Raw genomic sequence first — 14,533 nt, 5'->3', positions numbered from 1 at the left:
TAGCACACAGTCCTAGGGCAGTATGGCATCCAAAGTAAATGTGGATTGAAATAATTCAGAAAAAAACAAAACCAAAAACAAAAAACCAGCAACAACTGACTCACACTAAAAGAAGAGCTGAGGGAAGTCAAACACCTGATCTGGGCCCGTCCGGAGAGATTCTGATTTCAATAGTTTGAGGTGTGGCCTAGGCATTAGGACTTCTAAAAGCTCTAGAGGTGATGAAAAATATGTGGCCGAAGTTGAGAACCTTTACACTAAGAGAGGAAATGTATTCCACTGAAAAGGACGTGGAAGACAGAAATGCTAATTAAGTCCTGGAACTTTGAAAGGTTAGTTAAGTCTTGATGAGAATGTGGTAGAAGGATTGTTTTACCCTGGCTCCCAGGGGCCAGAGACTTCACAAACATTCATGACAGCTTCAGTTCAAGAATCTGCTGAGGTTGATGCCCCGGCTGAAAGAAAACATGGGGAAGAAGAGAAAGCTCTCTGGGAGGTAGACTTCTTGGATTCCAGAGCAGGAAGCCAAGGAGAAGCCACTGGCATAGCTTTCAGGCTGAAGAACCCCCACCGGCCGAAAATTCTTGCTCACAAGATCATCTGTCACCTGAGAGAATACACAAGGCAGCATCAGGTGCCAGAAACCCGGGGTTAGCAGGAAAATAGACTTTCAAAGGCTTTGAGTTGAGTATGCAAAAAGAGGAGGAAACTTCTGATTGACCTGGTGACTGGGCTGGCCGCCATCATATGTTTTAAAAATATTCTGGAAAACAGGAGTGTCTCAAATGCTGGTCTGAGAAAAGAGCCATTATATTAGGGGATGTTTCTTAATTCAGTGCTGCTCAAACCACGGATCCCTCAGAATGACCAGGAAGAGTTAAATCCCTGATCACTGGCCCTCTGGAGCTTCTGATTCATTAGGTCTGGGGTGGGACCTGAGAATTTGCATTCCTGACCAGCTCCCAGGTGATGCTGATATTGTCCATTCAGGAACTACGTTTTGAGAACAGCTACTCTAAGAACGGTGCAACAGTGCCATAATTTAACTCCTGATGGAAGATTTCTCTGAGTGTTTGAGCTCAAAATTTGCAAACCAGGGACAATAAACATAAGCTGACCAACATCTGGATGAGGCTACACCAAGATTTTTTTTCCCATCTCCTAATTTTTCTTAGGTACCACCCAGTCTCTGCTTGAGTGTCTGCCCACACTATGTACTGGTTTTGGGGAATATACTTTTGCTCAGAATAATTATTTTGCAGACTCAGGATTAACTTGTTCTTTAAAATAGGGTCAGTTTTGTGATAATTCTGTGTGTGCACTTAATGCTCTACTCTTTTTAATATTAAGGTCATGGGACAGTTGGTAATGAGCTAATAACAAAGGCTGTGCCTCTGAAGGAACTACGTGTACCTGGAAGAATGCACTCATGTTGTCATTACTGACAGTCCAGCTTGGCCCAGGCAAGATGAAGAGAAAGCAAAAGGAATTAGAAAAAGGAAGTTTTGGACTATCTATTCTTTGGGTTTTTAAATCAAAGTCAAGCAATTCTGATTTTGTGCAGTAATCTCTTTGGATTTAAACAAGTTCAGACTTTAATTTGCAGAAGAGGTTAATCTGTAATTATCTTTCCTCAAAAACTTTGCAGAAGTAGGGGAAATATATACATATTTGTGTTATCTTGATGTTTCTGGAATTTTTTTTTTTGAGTATATTTACTTAGCATTTAATTTCATTTTGGAGTCTTTCCTAAGCCCTATTATTAATGTGGCTGGATATAATTTGAGGTAGAACCTAGAACTGGGGGTAAAATGTCAATCTCAGGTACAGGAAGGCCTTTGAGATAAATTCATTGATGCTCTTGGATCCAGTTTAGAGCTTCTGAGATCAAAATCTACATTCCGTCAGAAGACACCTAAGAGTGGTGGTTGGCATGGGGGTGGGTCTCATAAAGGCAGGGGCATGATCGTCCTAAAAATGGGAAGTTTTTTGTTGAAGGGAAGAGTTATATTGAACTTAATAGTTAAGCTTAATGGCTTAAAGGCTGCCATCCTGGGAAGTGGGTGTATCCTCTGTTGGCTCCTTTACTCACGCTTCCTGAGGAAGAATGACTAGGCTAATTGGTGGGTGGGAGAAGATACTAGGCCTGAGTGGTTCACCCTCCCTTTCAGCGGAATTTCCTGCCTGTCAAGAAATACCGTTTTGGCCCTCTGTGCACTAAGATTTACTGGATCAGGCACTCATCTGAGGACTGTGGTTAACCACCGTTGCCTAAGACTGATGGCTTATCTACTTCTGGAATTTTATATTAGGCTGCTCATTATTGCTTCATACCTAAGTTGTATATTTCAATCCAGTCTTTATCCATAGTAAAGGAGATATTTTGAACTATTTGTCTGAGTTTCATTTCTGTTACTGAACTGGGTCTGAAGTTAGGCAGTACATTAGGAGGAATTTTTATGGGGTCTCTTAAAACCTAACACCAATTGCCCAGAAAAAATTCAGTATTATATGTATCTATATGTGTTACAGTACAAAATAATATGCATTTTTATATATGTACCTGATTCCTGGCTTCATATTATGTTCCCAACTCTTATTTCTTTTTTCTTTGCTTCACTTTCTTAATTTATATTTTTCATGAAATAATGTAAAATAATACATACTTAATAATATATATTTTATATATATATAATCTGTATACATATACAAGATGTGATATTGTGGAGAACATAACACAATATACAGTGTATTATATAGTTTTAGAAATTATTTTATGAGATGATACTGATGTATGCAGATTATATATTTTATCTATGTCTACATTACTTACTATATATCTATATATCTACTGCTGTACACATTACAGCTTTTATTCATGTAAGCAGCCTCAAATACTGTGGTGGATAAACACACAAGTAAAATCACATGTCTCAGGTTTGCTGTCAGGTCTGCAACTGAGGACGGATTTGGGGCATAATTTCTCAGCATATATATTTTGTGACAGAATTCATAGAAGCCTTTATGTCTCACGAGATAACTACAGATCTTTTATATATATATATATAAATATAAATATATATATATGATAACTACAGATCTTATACACACACACACACACATCTTTTTTCACTTCCTCTACTGTGTTGAAGAGATGTATTTGTAAGACAAGTAGACTGAGAGATACTGAGGGACAGAGAAGACCTGGTGTGATCTACCTGCCCCAGTTCTTGGCTCCCAGCAAAAGACCGGAAGGCAGATCTAAAGTGAGCTCATGCCCTCTGCAGTCTTAATTACAGCTGAAATCCCACCCCTTCCGTGAAGGCTTCCCTGCCCCCCGCACGGTGCATGGGCTTCAGTGGCTATTGCCTGAATGAGTCATTTGATGACAAAGCTACTAAACTTTATGAAACATTTACCGTGTGCCGAGCTCTACGTTAAGCAGTTACCAAGTGTGTCTTACCTCATTCTCATGAGGTAGCTTATAAACAGGAAGCTGAAGCTCAGCAGGCTTGTACGATTTTCCAAGGCTGTACAGTGGTATCCAGACCTGGGACTGACACGCAGGGAGTCTCACTCCAGGACCCATGTCACTCAACACTGCGACAAACCACATCTTAAGGATGAAACAGGTTTCTACATGAGAAACACCCAAAGCCAGTGGTTTCTTTCATGATTCTTCGTAGTGTGTGCTTTAATAGTTTAAATGCCCAGGCAAAGTCAGGTCTGGGAAGAAGGGTCCCCACCGATATAGTCACTCGGATTAGGAGGCTCGCTGGTGTCAGTCAGTTCCTAACCAGGCCCAGGCCTTCAGCAGATAATATTTAAATTATAGGACTGCTTCTCATTAAAAAAAAAAAAAATGGATTTTCACTCTAACACAGACTAAGGTGTTTGTTAAACAGAATGGAATTTTAAATTTATCTTTTTCCAAAATTGTCCCACACAGTTGATAATAAATCTTGAAGCTATTCCTTGTCATTACCATTATGTCAACAGTTGGCTTCCAAAGGCGTTAAAAGGCTCTGAGGTCGTCAGCCTGGTTACTAAAGATGTATTCTTAGGGGTTTCATAGACTGGCATGTGGATATCTTCAGTGCAATGGAATTCTTCCCTAAACATTGCGCCTGGTGCTCAAATTGATTTAAGTGACCCATGCTAATTATCTAAAAGAATGTGACTGTGAAGACTGGCAATGAAAGCTGTATCTTACTTTCTATTTTATCTTGAAAATGGGCAAGGAAGAAATGTGTTTGGCAAAGATTGCTCAATCGCCACATTTCTCACAAAGCAGCTTTTAGTTCAGAAGGATTGTCTTACCTTTCGCTCCTTTAAATACTTTGACAGCTAAGACAGATGCTTAGATATTGTGTTAGTTATAATCGCTTGAAAATTCTTGCTTTTGTGATTCCTAGCAATCAAATTACTTAATTCCAGGGGAAAGAAAGCTCGACATTGGACACAGCTAAAAGAAGTAAAGATTAAAGAGAAGAAAAAGGAAAATAATGGAAGCTTTTAATGCCAAAGTCTTTCTGCTTTGGCATTGAAACAATCTGGTTTAAATTTTACTCTGCAACTTACTAGCTGAATAACCTTGGGCAAAATTCTGATCCTCAATTGCTCTTAATAATAATAATAATAGAATAATTTATCATTTCAAGGGAAAGTTGTGAGGATTAACTTACGTTTGTGGACTCATAAATAAGGTATAATGCAAATGCAAACAAGTCACTGACAAAGACCATCAGTGTTCTTTTGTTTCCTGATGAACCTATATGATCATATATGTTTGTTACTACATTTTTAAAAACTTTCCAATAGTTTTAAAATAACATTCAAAAAGTGTAACACTGTTTTTAAAAGAAGCATATGGTAAGTCAATCAGACAACCATATTAAAAGCTCATCAGCAAAATTCTTCCCTCCCTTCCTCCAGAGTGTCTTTGGTGAAGAGGGAGAGTGAAGGGAAAGATTAGCTTTTATTTGTTCCCAAATTCTGAAAAGAACATTTAATTCAGGTTGAGTTTAAGTTATTTCTTCCAATAAAAAGTGCTTTATATGCAAACCATAAGTTTGAAACTTTAAAATGTATTGTATAAATTGGCCAAAGTGAGACATCCTTTCAAATATAAGGATAAAAGTATTCCATGCCTTCATCACCAGAGGAAATAAATAGTAGAAATATTACTAATTTAATTACTTGTTCAGAAAATACAGAGATAGTTTTTGAAATAAGCTACCTGTTAGCATTACCAAAGTTCTATACCAATTTATTATATTTAGATAACCTAATTAAAAATACTTTTTATATACCATTATCTACAGTGGACATTCATTCAATAAGTAGCCCCAAATTAATTTCATTCTACTTGAGCAATTTCTAGTGTTACAGGGCATCAACATTTATTCTAAAATTATTTGCATCGCACCATATTGCCATGATGGCAACTGAAAAGAAACCATTGTTCAACTGTTACTGGATACAACTGAGTTTGTTCACTGAGTTTTTGTCCATTTCTACAATTCCGCTAGATTTAATTTTCATTCCTTTGATGAATCTTACAGGTTCTTCATCTCTGAAACCTATTTTTAAAATGAATTTGTTTCAATGGAGGTTTTCTTTCTAAGGATGATTTTAAACAATTTAGCTACTTGTTCTCTTTATGAAAGAGGAAAAAATGGGCTAATTTTAAGATCAACGGAGAGTAATAGCAAGGAAAGCATCTCTCATTCAAAACATTTCCTATTGGTCAATTATTACCGATAACCCGTTATTAGTTGCTATTGTTATTTATTTATGGAAGTATATGAGGCAGTTCTAAAAGCATGTGTGGTAATGCTTCAATCTATACAAAGACATTACGATGATAAGAAAGTAAAGCTGAGGAAAGTAATATAAAATGAGGAGGGCCGCCTGGGTGCCTCAGTCAGTTAAGCGCCCAACTCTTGGTTTCGGCTCAGGTCATGATCTCATGGGTCCTGAGATAAAACCCCGCTTCGAGCTTCTTGCTCAGTGGGGTGTCTGTTTGAAGATTCTCTCCCTCCACCCCTTCCCCCACTCATTCTCTCTCTCTCTCTCTCTCTCTCTCTCTCTCGAATAAATAAAGCTAAATAAATAAATAAATAAACAAACAAATAAATAAAATGAGGAAAGAATAAGGCAAAACTTAGGCCCCGGATTTCTGAGCAAAATGACAAGCACAGTTAGTTACAAGATGTAGAGCCCAAAAAATAAGCAACTTCCTTAAAATTTGCAATCCACTTGGACACCGAGGCCTGAGAGAAATTTCTACTCCATATGATCCTGGAGAGAATTGTATGCCATCATGGAAATGCCCTTCATACTGTCCCACATTAAATACAATCAAGTGCTCCACGTAGCTTGTACTATAACATTCATGGTGTCTACTGCAGATTAAGTAAAAGTAATTCTATAAGGGTAAAGTAAGGATAGGGCAGGATCAGTCTGATTGGATGGAGCCAAGGAGAACTTACTGCAGGAATGGTAGTTTATATCCTCCATAAATATTAGCATAGCCACTGAGGACTTTTCTGGGCAAAAGAAATAACTCATGGGCAGGGCCAGTGTTTATCTTACACCTAAGAGAAATGAAAAATCAATAACCCCAAAACTATACAATGAAAATGGAAACACCAAATACCTACCTTAGTCAAAAACACAGACTCAATTTAACTCAATCAGAGAATACCAAATTTTGAACTGTGTTCTGATGAAATCTTCAAAGAAAATAGCAAAATGTTTCTCTGCATTCCAAGCCACCAAATATGTATGATTCTACATATCTGTATCTATATAGAGAGTAAATAGATAGATAGATGATAGATAGATAATAGATGGCTAGCCCATAACATAGATATACTATGTTGAAGAATGCCTATCTACAATTATTCTTTGAAGTAGTTGACTTAAGCCATTCTTTTTCACAGTAATTAGGTAAGTCAACTGTCTATCAAGGTTACTTCCAGTTTACATTATTCACCCATAGAACAATGCTTTCTTTCTCTTTTAGCAATGTGGGAGCACCAGCATTCAGTTCAACTAAAACAAATATCAAGTTAAAAGGACAATTTGGAAAACGGTAGAAAACAGAGGGAGGATAGTATAATTTTTTATTAACCTGCTGGAAATTATTTTCTGATATGAGAAGATAATATCACCATAATTATATGTCATTAATAACTATAATCTTAGTCAAGTTACTTACCTACTCTTTATCTCAATATTCTCATCTATTCAACGAAAATGACAATAGCACTTCCTAGTTTTGTTGTCAGAAATGAGATCATGTATGTGACAGGCCGAGAATAGTACTCAGCGTGTAATAAGTGCTCAATCAAGCTTAGCTAATATTCATCAGAAAACAAAAAGTTCATATTTTGGTCTTATAGCTTATATCCAATTCCTACTTATACCATTAAAGTAAAATAAAAGCTAAGTAAAAAAAACCTGCAACAATTTTATATTATACCAGCAAATTTATCTATTATCCATTGGGTAACATAGAGCATCATGATAGAATTGTTGGGTCTCCGATCTGTTCCTAATATAGAATCCAGATCCTGGATATTCTAAATCATCAGAAATCATATAAATCAGCAGTCTGGAGTACTGTTACTGCATAAGACTTTCAAAACCAGAAATTCTTTCATGACCCTTTCTAATCACTAGGGTGGTAATGAATATACTACCACCAGTAGAAATCAACAAAGCCCTATTGAGATTCTAACTCTGGGATTTGGGGGATGATCTGGCTTATTTCTAGATAAATCATTGGATTCATAAATGCAAGCCTTGCAGCAGTATAATTCAAATTTGGGTTTCAGGAAAAAATTTACATTATTACAGATTGTATTCATTTTCTATGGCTACACGACAAATTACCATACACTCAGCAGTTTAAAACTGGCAGTTTCTGTGGGTCAAGTCCAGGGATGGCCTGACTGGGTTCTCTGCTCAGGGTCTCACAAGGCCCAAGTCAAGGTTAATGGCCAGGGCTGTGATCTCATGTGAAGCTCTGGGTTCCTTGTACCTATAGGGCTGTGGTTTCCATGTGCTCAGTGGCTGTCAGTTTCTCTCAAAATTTAGAGACTTCCTGCATTCCTTGTTATGGGGACCCATCCATTTTTAAAGCCAGCAACATATAGTTTCCCTTGCCTTGAATTTCTCTCATGCTTCAAAATTTGTCCCTGACCTCAAGACACTGTTATAAAGGGAGCACAAGTATAGGTCAAGCCAACCAAGATAACTTCTCTTTTTGAATTTCAGTTATGCCATATAAAATAACCTAATTATAGGAGTGATATTCCAATATATCCATGATGTTAAGAATTATAGAGGGCTTGGACAGACCAGTGGATGGGTCATTTAGGGGACATCTTAGAATTCTGCCTACCTCATATGTCAGAGGCCTTAAGGAGTAATTGTTCAAAGCCTGGAAAGTTTACTATATTGGCCTACGATGCCAAGTGCTAGAATTTAGAAGAAAGAAACTGGTATATATTTCAGAAGCATTGTTCAGTTATTCTGTAAATTTGCAAATTTAAAATATAAGGTTGCCTTTTCTATAGATGAAAAATAAATTGTAGGCTAAGATAGGCAGAACCAAACTCTTGGCATTGAGGACAAAAAACTAAAGAACCCAATCCCACCATTCTCCATGTGCTTTGTTTATCATGAATTTTTCATCAACTGTCCCTTATATGGGTATGTTACCAGCGTTCATGCAAAAAATATCACATAGGATCAAGAACATATGTAACATATAGAACAATTGCTCTGAATTTATAAAGATGAGACAAATAAGGTTATCAGGAGTTGCCAGAATCTGCATTTCCAAGACTAAGTTCTAGAAATTTATAATATGAGTAACTGTATCCTAGAATCCACTCACATGACTGGATCTATTGGCTTTATTTCACATCTTTCTATAAGGAATTATATATTCTTTGTTTGTAAAGCAGCTTACACTAAAGATTTGTTAAGATCTGAGTTGACGTTCTGAATTTTGTTCCTCATGTCATTTTATTTACTGTATCACAATGTTTTTGTTTTTGTTTTCATAGGTGGTGGGCGAGTGGGTTGGTTGATTGATTTTTGCTACTGGACCAACTTGGTAACGTTTAAAAAATATGCGTAGTTTGCTTTCAGATGTATTATGTTTTCATTATAACACAGACAAATATATATGTAGATATCTCTATATATATGTATGCATATCATGTATCTATAAGCTGGTTTTCTGATGATGACTTCATCACAAAAGATTATTAAATCAGCCTTGACTTACCTATTTCAATCAGCAACAAGAGATTACTTAGTAGCTCTCTGGGGCCTGCAGTTGTTAAGGATGCTGAGTTTGGCTAGGCCAGCGTGAAAATTTCAGATGCTTGAATGAGGGAAGGGAACACAACGCCACATATTTGGTACCTTGCAAGAAGGTTGCTATATCAGAATAAGCAAATACTGAGGAAGGGTTGTATACTAAATCCTCTTTCTAGAGATACACTTATTAACTTAAATTTCTTGATGTCAGAAAAAGCTTCAGAATCTCATGAGAATGTCTGTGCAGCAAAAAGGGGTTCTGACAGCAAGGAATGCCTTTAAAGAAGTCTGCTGATAAAGCTCCTCTCCTTCACAATTTTATCTAGGGCATCCTCGAGCATGCCCTAGAATCTGATCCCAGGCCTACTCAAAACAGGATTCACTTTTAGTACTCACCAAACCTCTTGACCCTATGAAATATCTTTTGGAGGCATGACAAGTTTAAACTACAATATTTAGTTCAGTAGATGACTGCAGATACATATGCAGTCTTTTTTTTTTTTAAATATCTATGCGTGATGGGAAAAGAAGCAGCGCAGATGAGTTAAGCCCTGGAAAAGTTTCTCCTCATACTCTCCACTGATGCGTTAGATCGAAGAAGCAGGACCATGTACAGCAAGACTGGTGTTAATGACCATACACTCTACGGAAATGCCCTTAACATAACGGAAGACAACCAGCAAAACAATCAAACAGTGAACAAGGACTTGGAAAACAGAGTCACAACTTTGCAGAAGAAAAGCGGTTTTCTGATAACCCTAAAACTTTACTAAAAAGAGGGAAAGAGAAAGAGGGAGACAGAGTAGGAGTGGAGGGGAGGTAGGGCAAAAAAGGGAGAGAGACGGAAAGGAAAATGGAGTTGGGAAGAAGATGTGAAAACTATTGTATTGCGCAAATTTGATTCTTGAATTTCATCAGGTAACATAAACAATAATGAGAACGTTTATCCTCTTAATAAAGATATAGCTAAGTTCCATTTAAATATATGCTTTTGTCCAAATATTTTATTTCCCCAGTTATCAAAAGTAATTATTCTAAGAAGATTTACACTTGAATGACCGCCCAAAATATGTTACGATCCTGTGAAGGTGATGTAATTTCCCTTTTGGTTGGTTTCTTCTTAATTAGTTTTTGTCAATGTTGTACATTAATTACACTCCAACATTTCAAGGTCTGTTTGTTTTCTGATTCAGAAAAATTAGTCTGTATCCTTTAGTTATGTAAAAAGCCTAACATTTAATTAGAAACATGTCATATCAGATTTATGTAATGGGCTGTAACCTTGCCAATGCCTACATTACCGCTGAGAGATAATCAGTCATTTCGGAAAGCACATTTACTCTTGGAATACAGTGGAGTTCCAAATCATTGTCCATTCTTTGCATTCTTTTTATTTTCTTCCAACTTATTTTAATCTCACATCTTTTTCCTTTGCCCCAAACCTCCCCAACTTCCTCACCATTGCATATGTATTATTTCCACTCTTCCTCACTGCCTTTTTCCTTTAATTTTCTCTTGTTCTGATAGAAACTCTTTTTCGTTGTTGTTGTTTTAATTTTATGAGAAGATATAAAGGAAATGAAGTGAACTGTGAGAAAGCAAAAGCATGTCCCAAGGGTAACCTCCAACAGATTGAACACATTCCGGAGGAGAGGTTCCTATGGAATTATCAAGATGGAACATCTCTATTTATACATAACCAACAAACTATTTGAAAGGAGCGCATCTCAGTGATTCCCCATATTCATGCTTTTAAAAGTCTCAAGAGTGGGAGGAGTCAGTTACCTCAGCTTGAGCAATAGGTATGTTTTCATAGCTGTAGAAGTTATCCAGGTCCTCCGAAGCGGCATCGTATGTCTCTGAGCTGTAGTTGATGGGCTCTAGACGAGGAGCAGTCACAGCAGCATCCAAGAGGACAAGTCCCAGAACGAGTCTTGCTAACATTCTCATTTTTCAAGCTTTCCTAATCAAAAAAAAAGGCCAAAATGTATACATATTTCATTGATAATAACTTATGAACACTTTTCACGAAATAGGAATGATAAATCAACGTCAGCGCGGTGGAGCTAAGCCGGTAGCTTTCCCTACAGGATCATGGGTAAACATGACACATGGACTTCTATGGATTCTGAAGCCTCATGATACCAATGTTCAAATTAATCAGAAACCTACCCACGGTTTTACAGTAGATACTGTAATTACGGTGAAATTAAGTTTCCTTCATAGAGAAACACAGAGAAAAGGGGATGTGGAGATATTGCAATGCACTTATTCACGAAAACTTTTGCATTAGAATTTTACCTTTTGCTAAGCTTTAAGTTTCTTTCATCGACTCTGGGAGTAGGAAGGAGGTGGAGGAAGGGGAGGAGGAGGAGGACTGTACCTTTTACTACATTTTACAGATGAGGAAACCAAAACAGGGTTGGCTGGTGACCTGACTGGGGCTCATAACTCTTCCTTGCACATTCAAACCTATGGCCTTTCCCGGACAAAATAACGAAGGTGTTTGTTTGTTTGTTTGTTTCCCCTTTTACTTCCTTGTTGCCTCTGGGTGTCGTTAATGTATATATAATGGAATATGTGTACGCATCAATATTTCATGCAATACTTTTCCAAACTTAACTAAATGGAGCAGAAAAGAAAATTATTTTTCCTTTAGTCCTTAGTGTTTTCTTTCAATTCTTAATAGCCATCTAAGCTTTAAACTCAGAATCAATAAGAATCGTGTCTAAAAGATACTATTTGGCAAGATTTCCTTAGAGGAGGATTTCCACACACATAAGATGAAAAAGTGTTTTGTTTTATAATTCTTTGTTAAGCACAATTCTCATTTTCCATGATAACATCCTGTTTTACGGGTGGATTCAATCAAAATCCTATCATTTTAATTATATTTATAATATATGAATAATATATTATACATGTATATATATGTATATATGTCTAACATATGTATAACATTTATAATTTTAATTATTTTAGTTCTGTATGTACACCTTTGAATACATTTTAGTTTAGAAAAAAAACTCTCACGTTTAAGTTTAAACATCTCAGCTGGGCCTATCAAAAATGTGACCTGGTGGTCCTTTCCTGAGGAAGCAAAGCATTTGTAAAACTTTTTATCAAGCATGTCTAATTTTAAAGGTTTTGTATTTTGGATACACTTCTTCGGTTTACTTCAAGAACAGAACCTCCGGTGTTTGTACGTATGCACACACGTAGAAGGGAATTCATGATAAATATTACTTTTAAACTTGAATGCACTGGCAGACTAACTGACCTTCAGTTACTTGAAAGAAAGTCTTTATGAAGCAGGTTTAGGCAGAGGGATATGAAATCCCTCTGAGAATAAGAAGCAGTACAAGGAGCTCCTTTTTATTCCCTCCTATGCTTTCTTCAAATCATTTTCTTATTCACACTGGATAAACGAAGCCTCTATTTTACTTGCCTTTGCCGGGCTCTTTGCAGGCTTGGGGATTTGGGACCGCTGTACGCAGTCACCAGCGAGGTCCTACTTAATCAAACAGTGTGATTTACAAATCTTCCAGGAACCATACTGCCCTTTTCAGGTGGGGAGCATTCACAGTGGTCACCGCTAACCTCGAAAAAATATTTTCCTTCGACATTTCTGGCACCTTTCATTGTTCAAAGTAATTGTGCACTTGCTGATTATTTTCCTCACTTCATACTTTTTATTTGATTATCAGTGTCCACATTCTTAGAGCTTACTTGCGTTGTGCCTATCCTCTAGAGCTATCGGCGGTGAAAAGTCTGTGCAAAGCCTGGGACTGTGAAGTACACCTCTCGAGGTTTAGTTTTAAAAAAATGTTTTTTCCTTCGAGTGACTATACTAGTACTTAATGTAGTGTCTTTGTGGAGACTTTGAATTTGTTGTGCACTTCACACCATGTCACGATATTTTGAAAATTATGCTTCTATAAGACTTTAAAATATAGACCTTAAAAAGACATTCCAAATGCCTAATTCCCATAGGCTCATCAGTATATTTTTAAACATCTGAAATCTTCCCTTTTTCTTCTTTTGCATAATATTTCAATCAATACTAATCAATAGTGCCTGGTTATCCTGGCAAGAACCATGGTCTATGTCAGAAGACTTGCTTTAAGGAATATATTGGAAACTACTATAATTTTATTGGCATCCATCCTGACTATTAAGATCAACTATTTTACTGTATGCTATTAATTCCTGAGCTAATTCAAAATTTTGGATTTCCAGGAATAACATAAACATAAAATAGCAAACTTAAACCCAACCCATTGCATCAAAGTTCACCATGAGATATTAAAGCAAGTTGAATTATTTCTTTAAAGAGTATTATACTAGAAAAAAAAGTCTCTGACCCAAGAAGAAAGCAAGTGTAAAAACTTACCTTTGGCTCCTACTTGGTGAAATGGCACGAAGTGACTAAGGACGCAGAGCCAGTAGTATTTGCCCCTGACCAATGGTTGTGAATTCTGGTCTGTGGGAGGTGGAATTTATAACACTCAATTTTCTGTTTGGAAAAGCTAACCTTGAGAAATGCTTCTCAGTCTTTAGAAACCCCAAATTACGTTATAGTCACTCCAAATAAGCAGTAGAATCCAAATGACATAATGTATAGAGCTCTTGAAATTATGTTAAAGGAGTTATCATTGCCAAGGTGTCCCCTTAAACATTTTAAATGGAAAAAGTTGGTTTGACTATATTTCATCTATAACAAGTTCACCAATTAAGAAAAGTTAATGTACACAGTGATACTACAGATGACTATTTTTGAATCGTCCTAATAAATAATTTTCCTTGCATGTCTTAAATTACTTTCTTCACTTTTCATTAATGTTAACAGAAATTCAGTAAATGTTGCAAAAGCCTTACCTGTTTAATGTTGGGTAAGTAAAAAAGAAAAGAAAATCCAAATTATTTTGATTGCTTGGAATGCTCTGAAGAGCAATGAAACAATAAACTCTCTGCACGCCCATTAAAAAAAAAAAAAAGTCCTGAAACAATGCATAAATATGATCTGAGAGTTTTGGGGGGGAAAAAAAGGCTCCTTTTTCCTCTCTTTTATCTATCAGAGCCAAACAAATCAAATTACATAAAAGCATTTTCCCCCCAGAATACAAGATTTGTTGTAGGCTCCTGATACCTGACATGGTTTGTGAAATTCAGCTTTATTACAGGTTTGGAG

The 14,533-nt window shown here is 36.6% G+C and overlaps 1 protein-coding gene across 1 annotated transcript in view; it reads right to left on the bottom strand.

Moving 5' to 3' along the window:
* Positions 1 to 13,822, bottom strand: part of EPYC (epiphycan) — a 35,964-nt gene extending 22,142 nt beyond the window's left edge. Inside the window, exons 1-2 of the mRNA XM_045780030.2 lie at positions 13,736 to 13,822; positions 11,128 to 11,305 (exon numbers count right to left, since the gene is read on the bottom strand). Coding sequence (XP_045635986.1) covers positions 11,128 to 11,292 — 165 coding nt within the window. The 5' untranslated portion in view covers positions 11,293 to 11,305; positions 13,736 to 13,822. The remainder of the gene's footprint in view (positions 1 to 11,127; positions 11,306 to 13,735) is intronic.
* Between the last annotated feature and the right edge of the window lie 711 nt (positions 13,823 to 14,533).

The sequence above is a fragment of the Ursus americanus genome, chromosome 17 (genome assembly GCF_024610735.1).
Source record: "Ursus americanus isolate L20-20 chromosome 17, mUrsAme1.1.p, whole genome shotgun sequence".
NCBI classification, from domain to species: domain Eukaryota; kingdom Metazoa; phylum Chordata; class Mammalia; order Carnivora; family Ursidae; genus Ursus; species Ursus americanus.
This window is presented reverse-complemented; position numbering and strand designations above follow the sequence as displayed.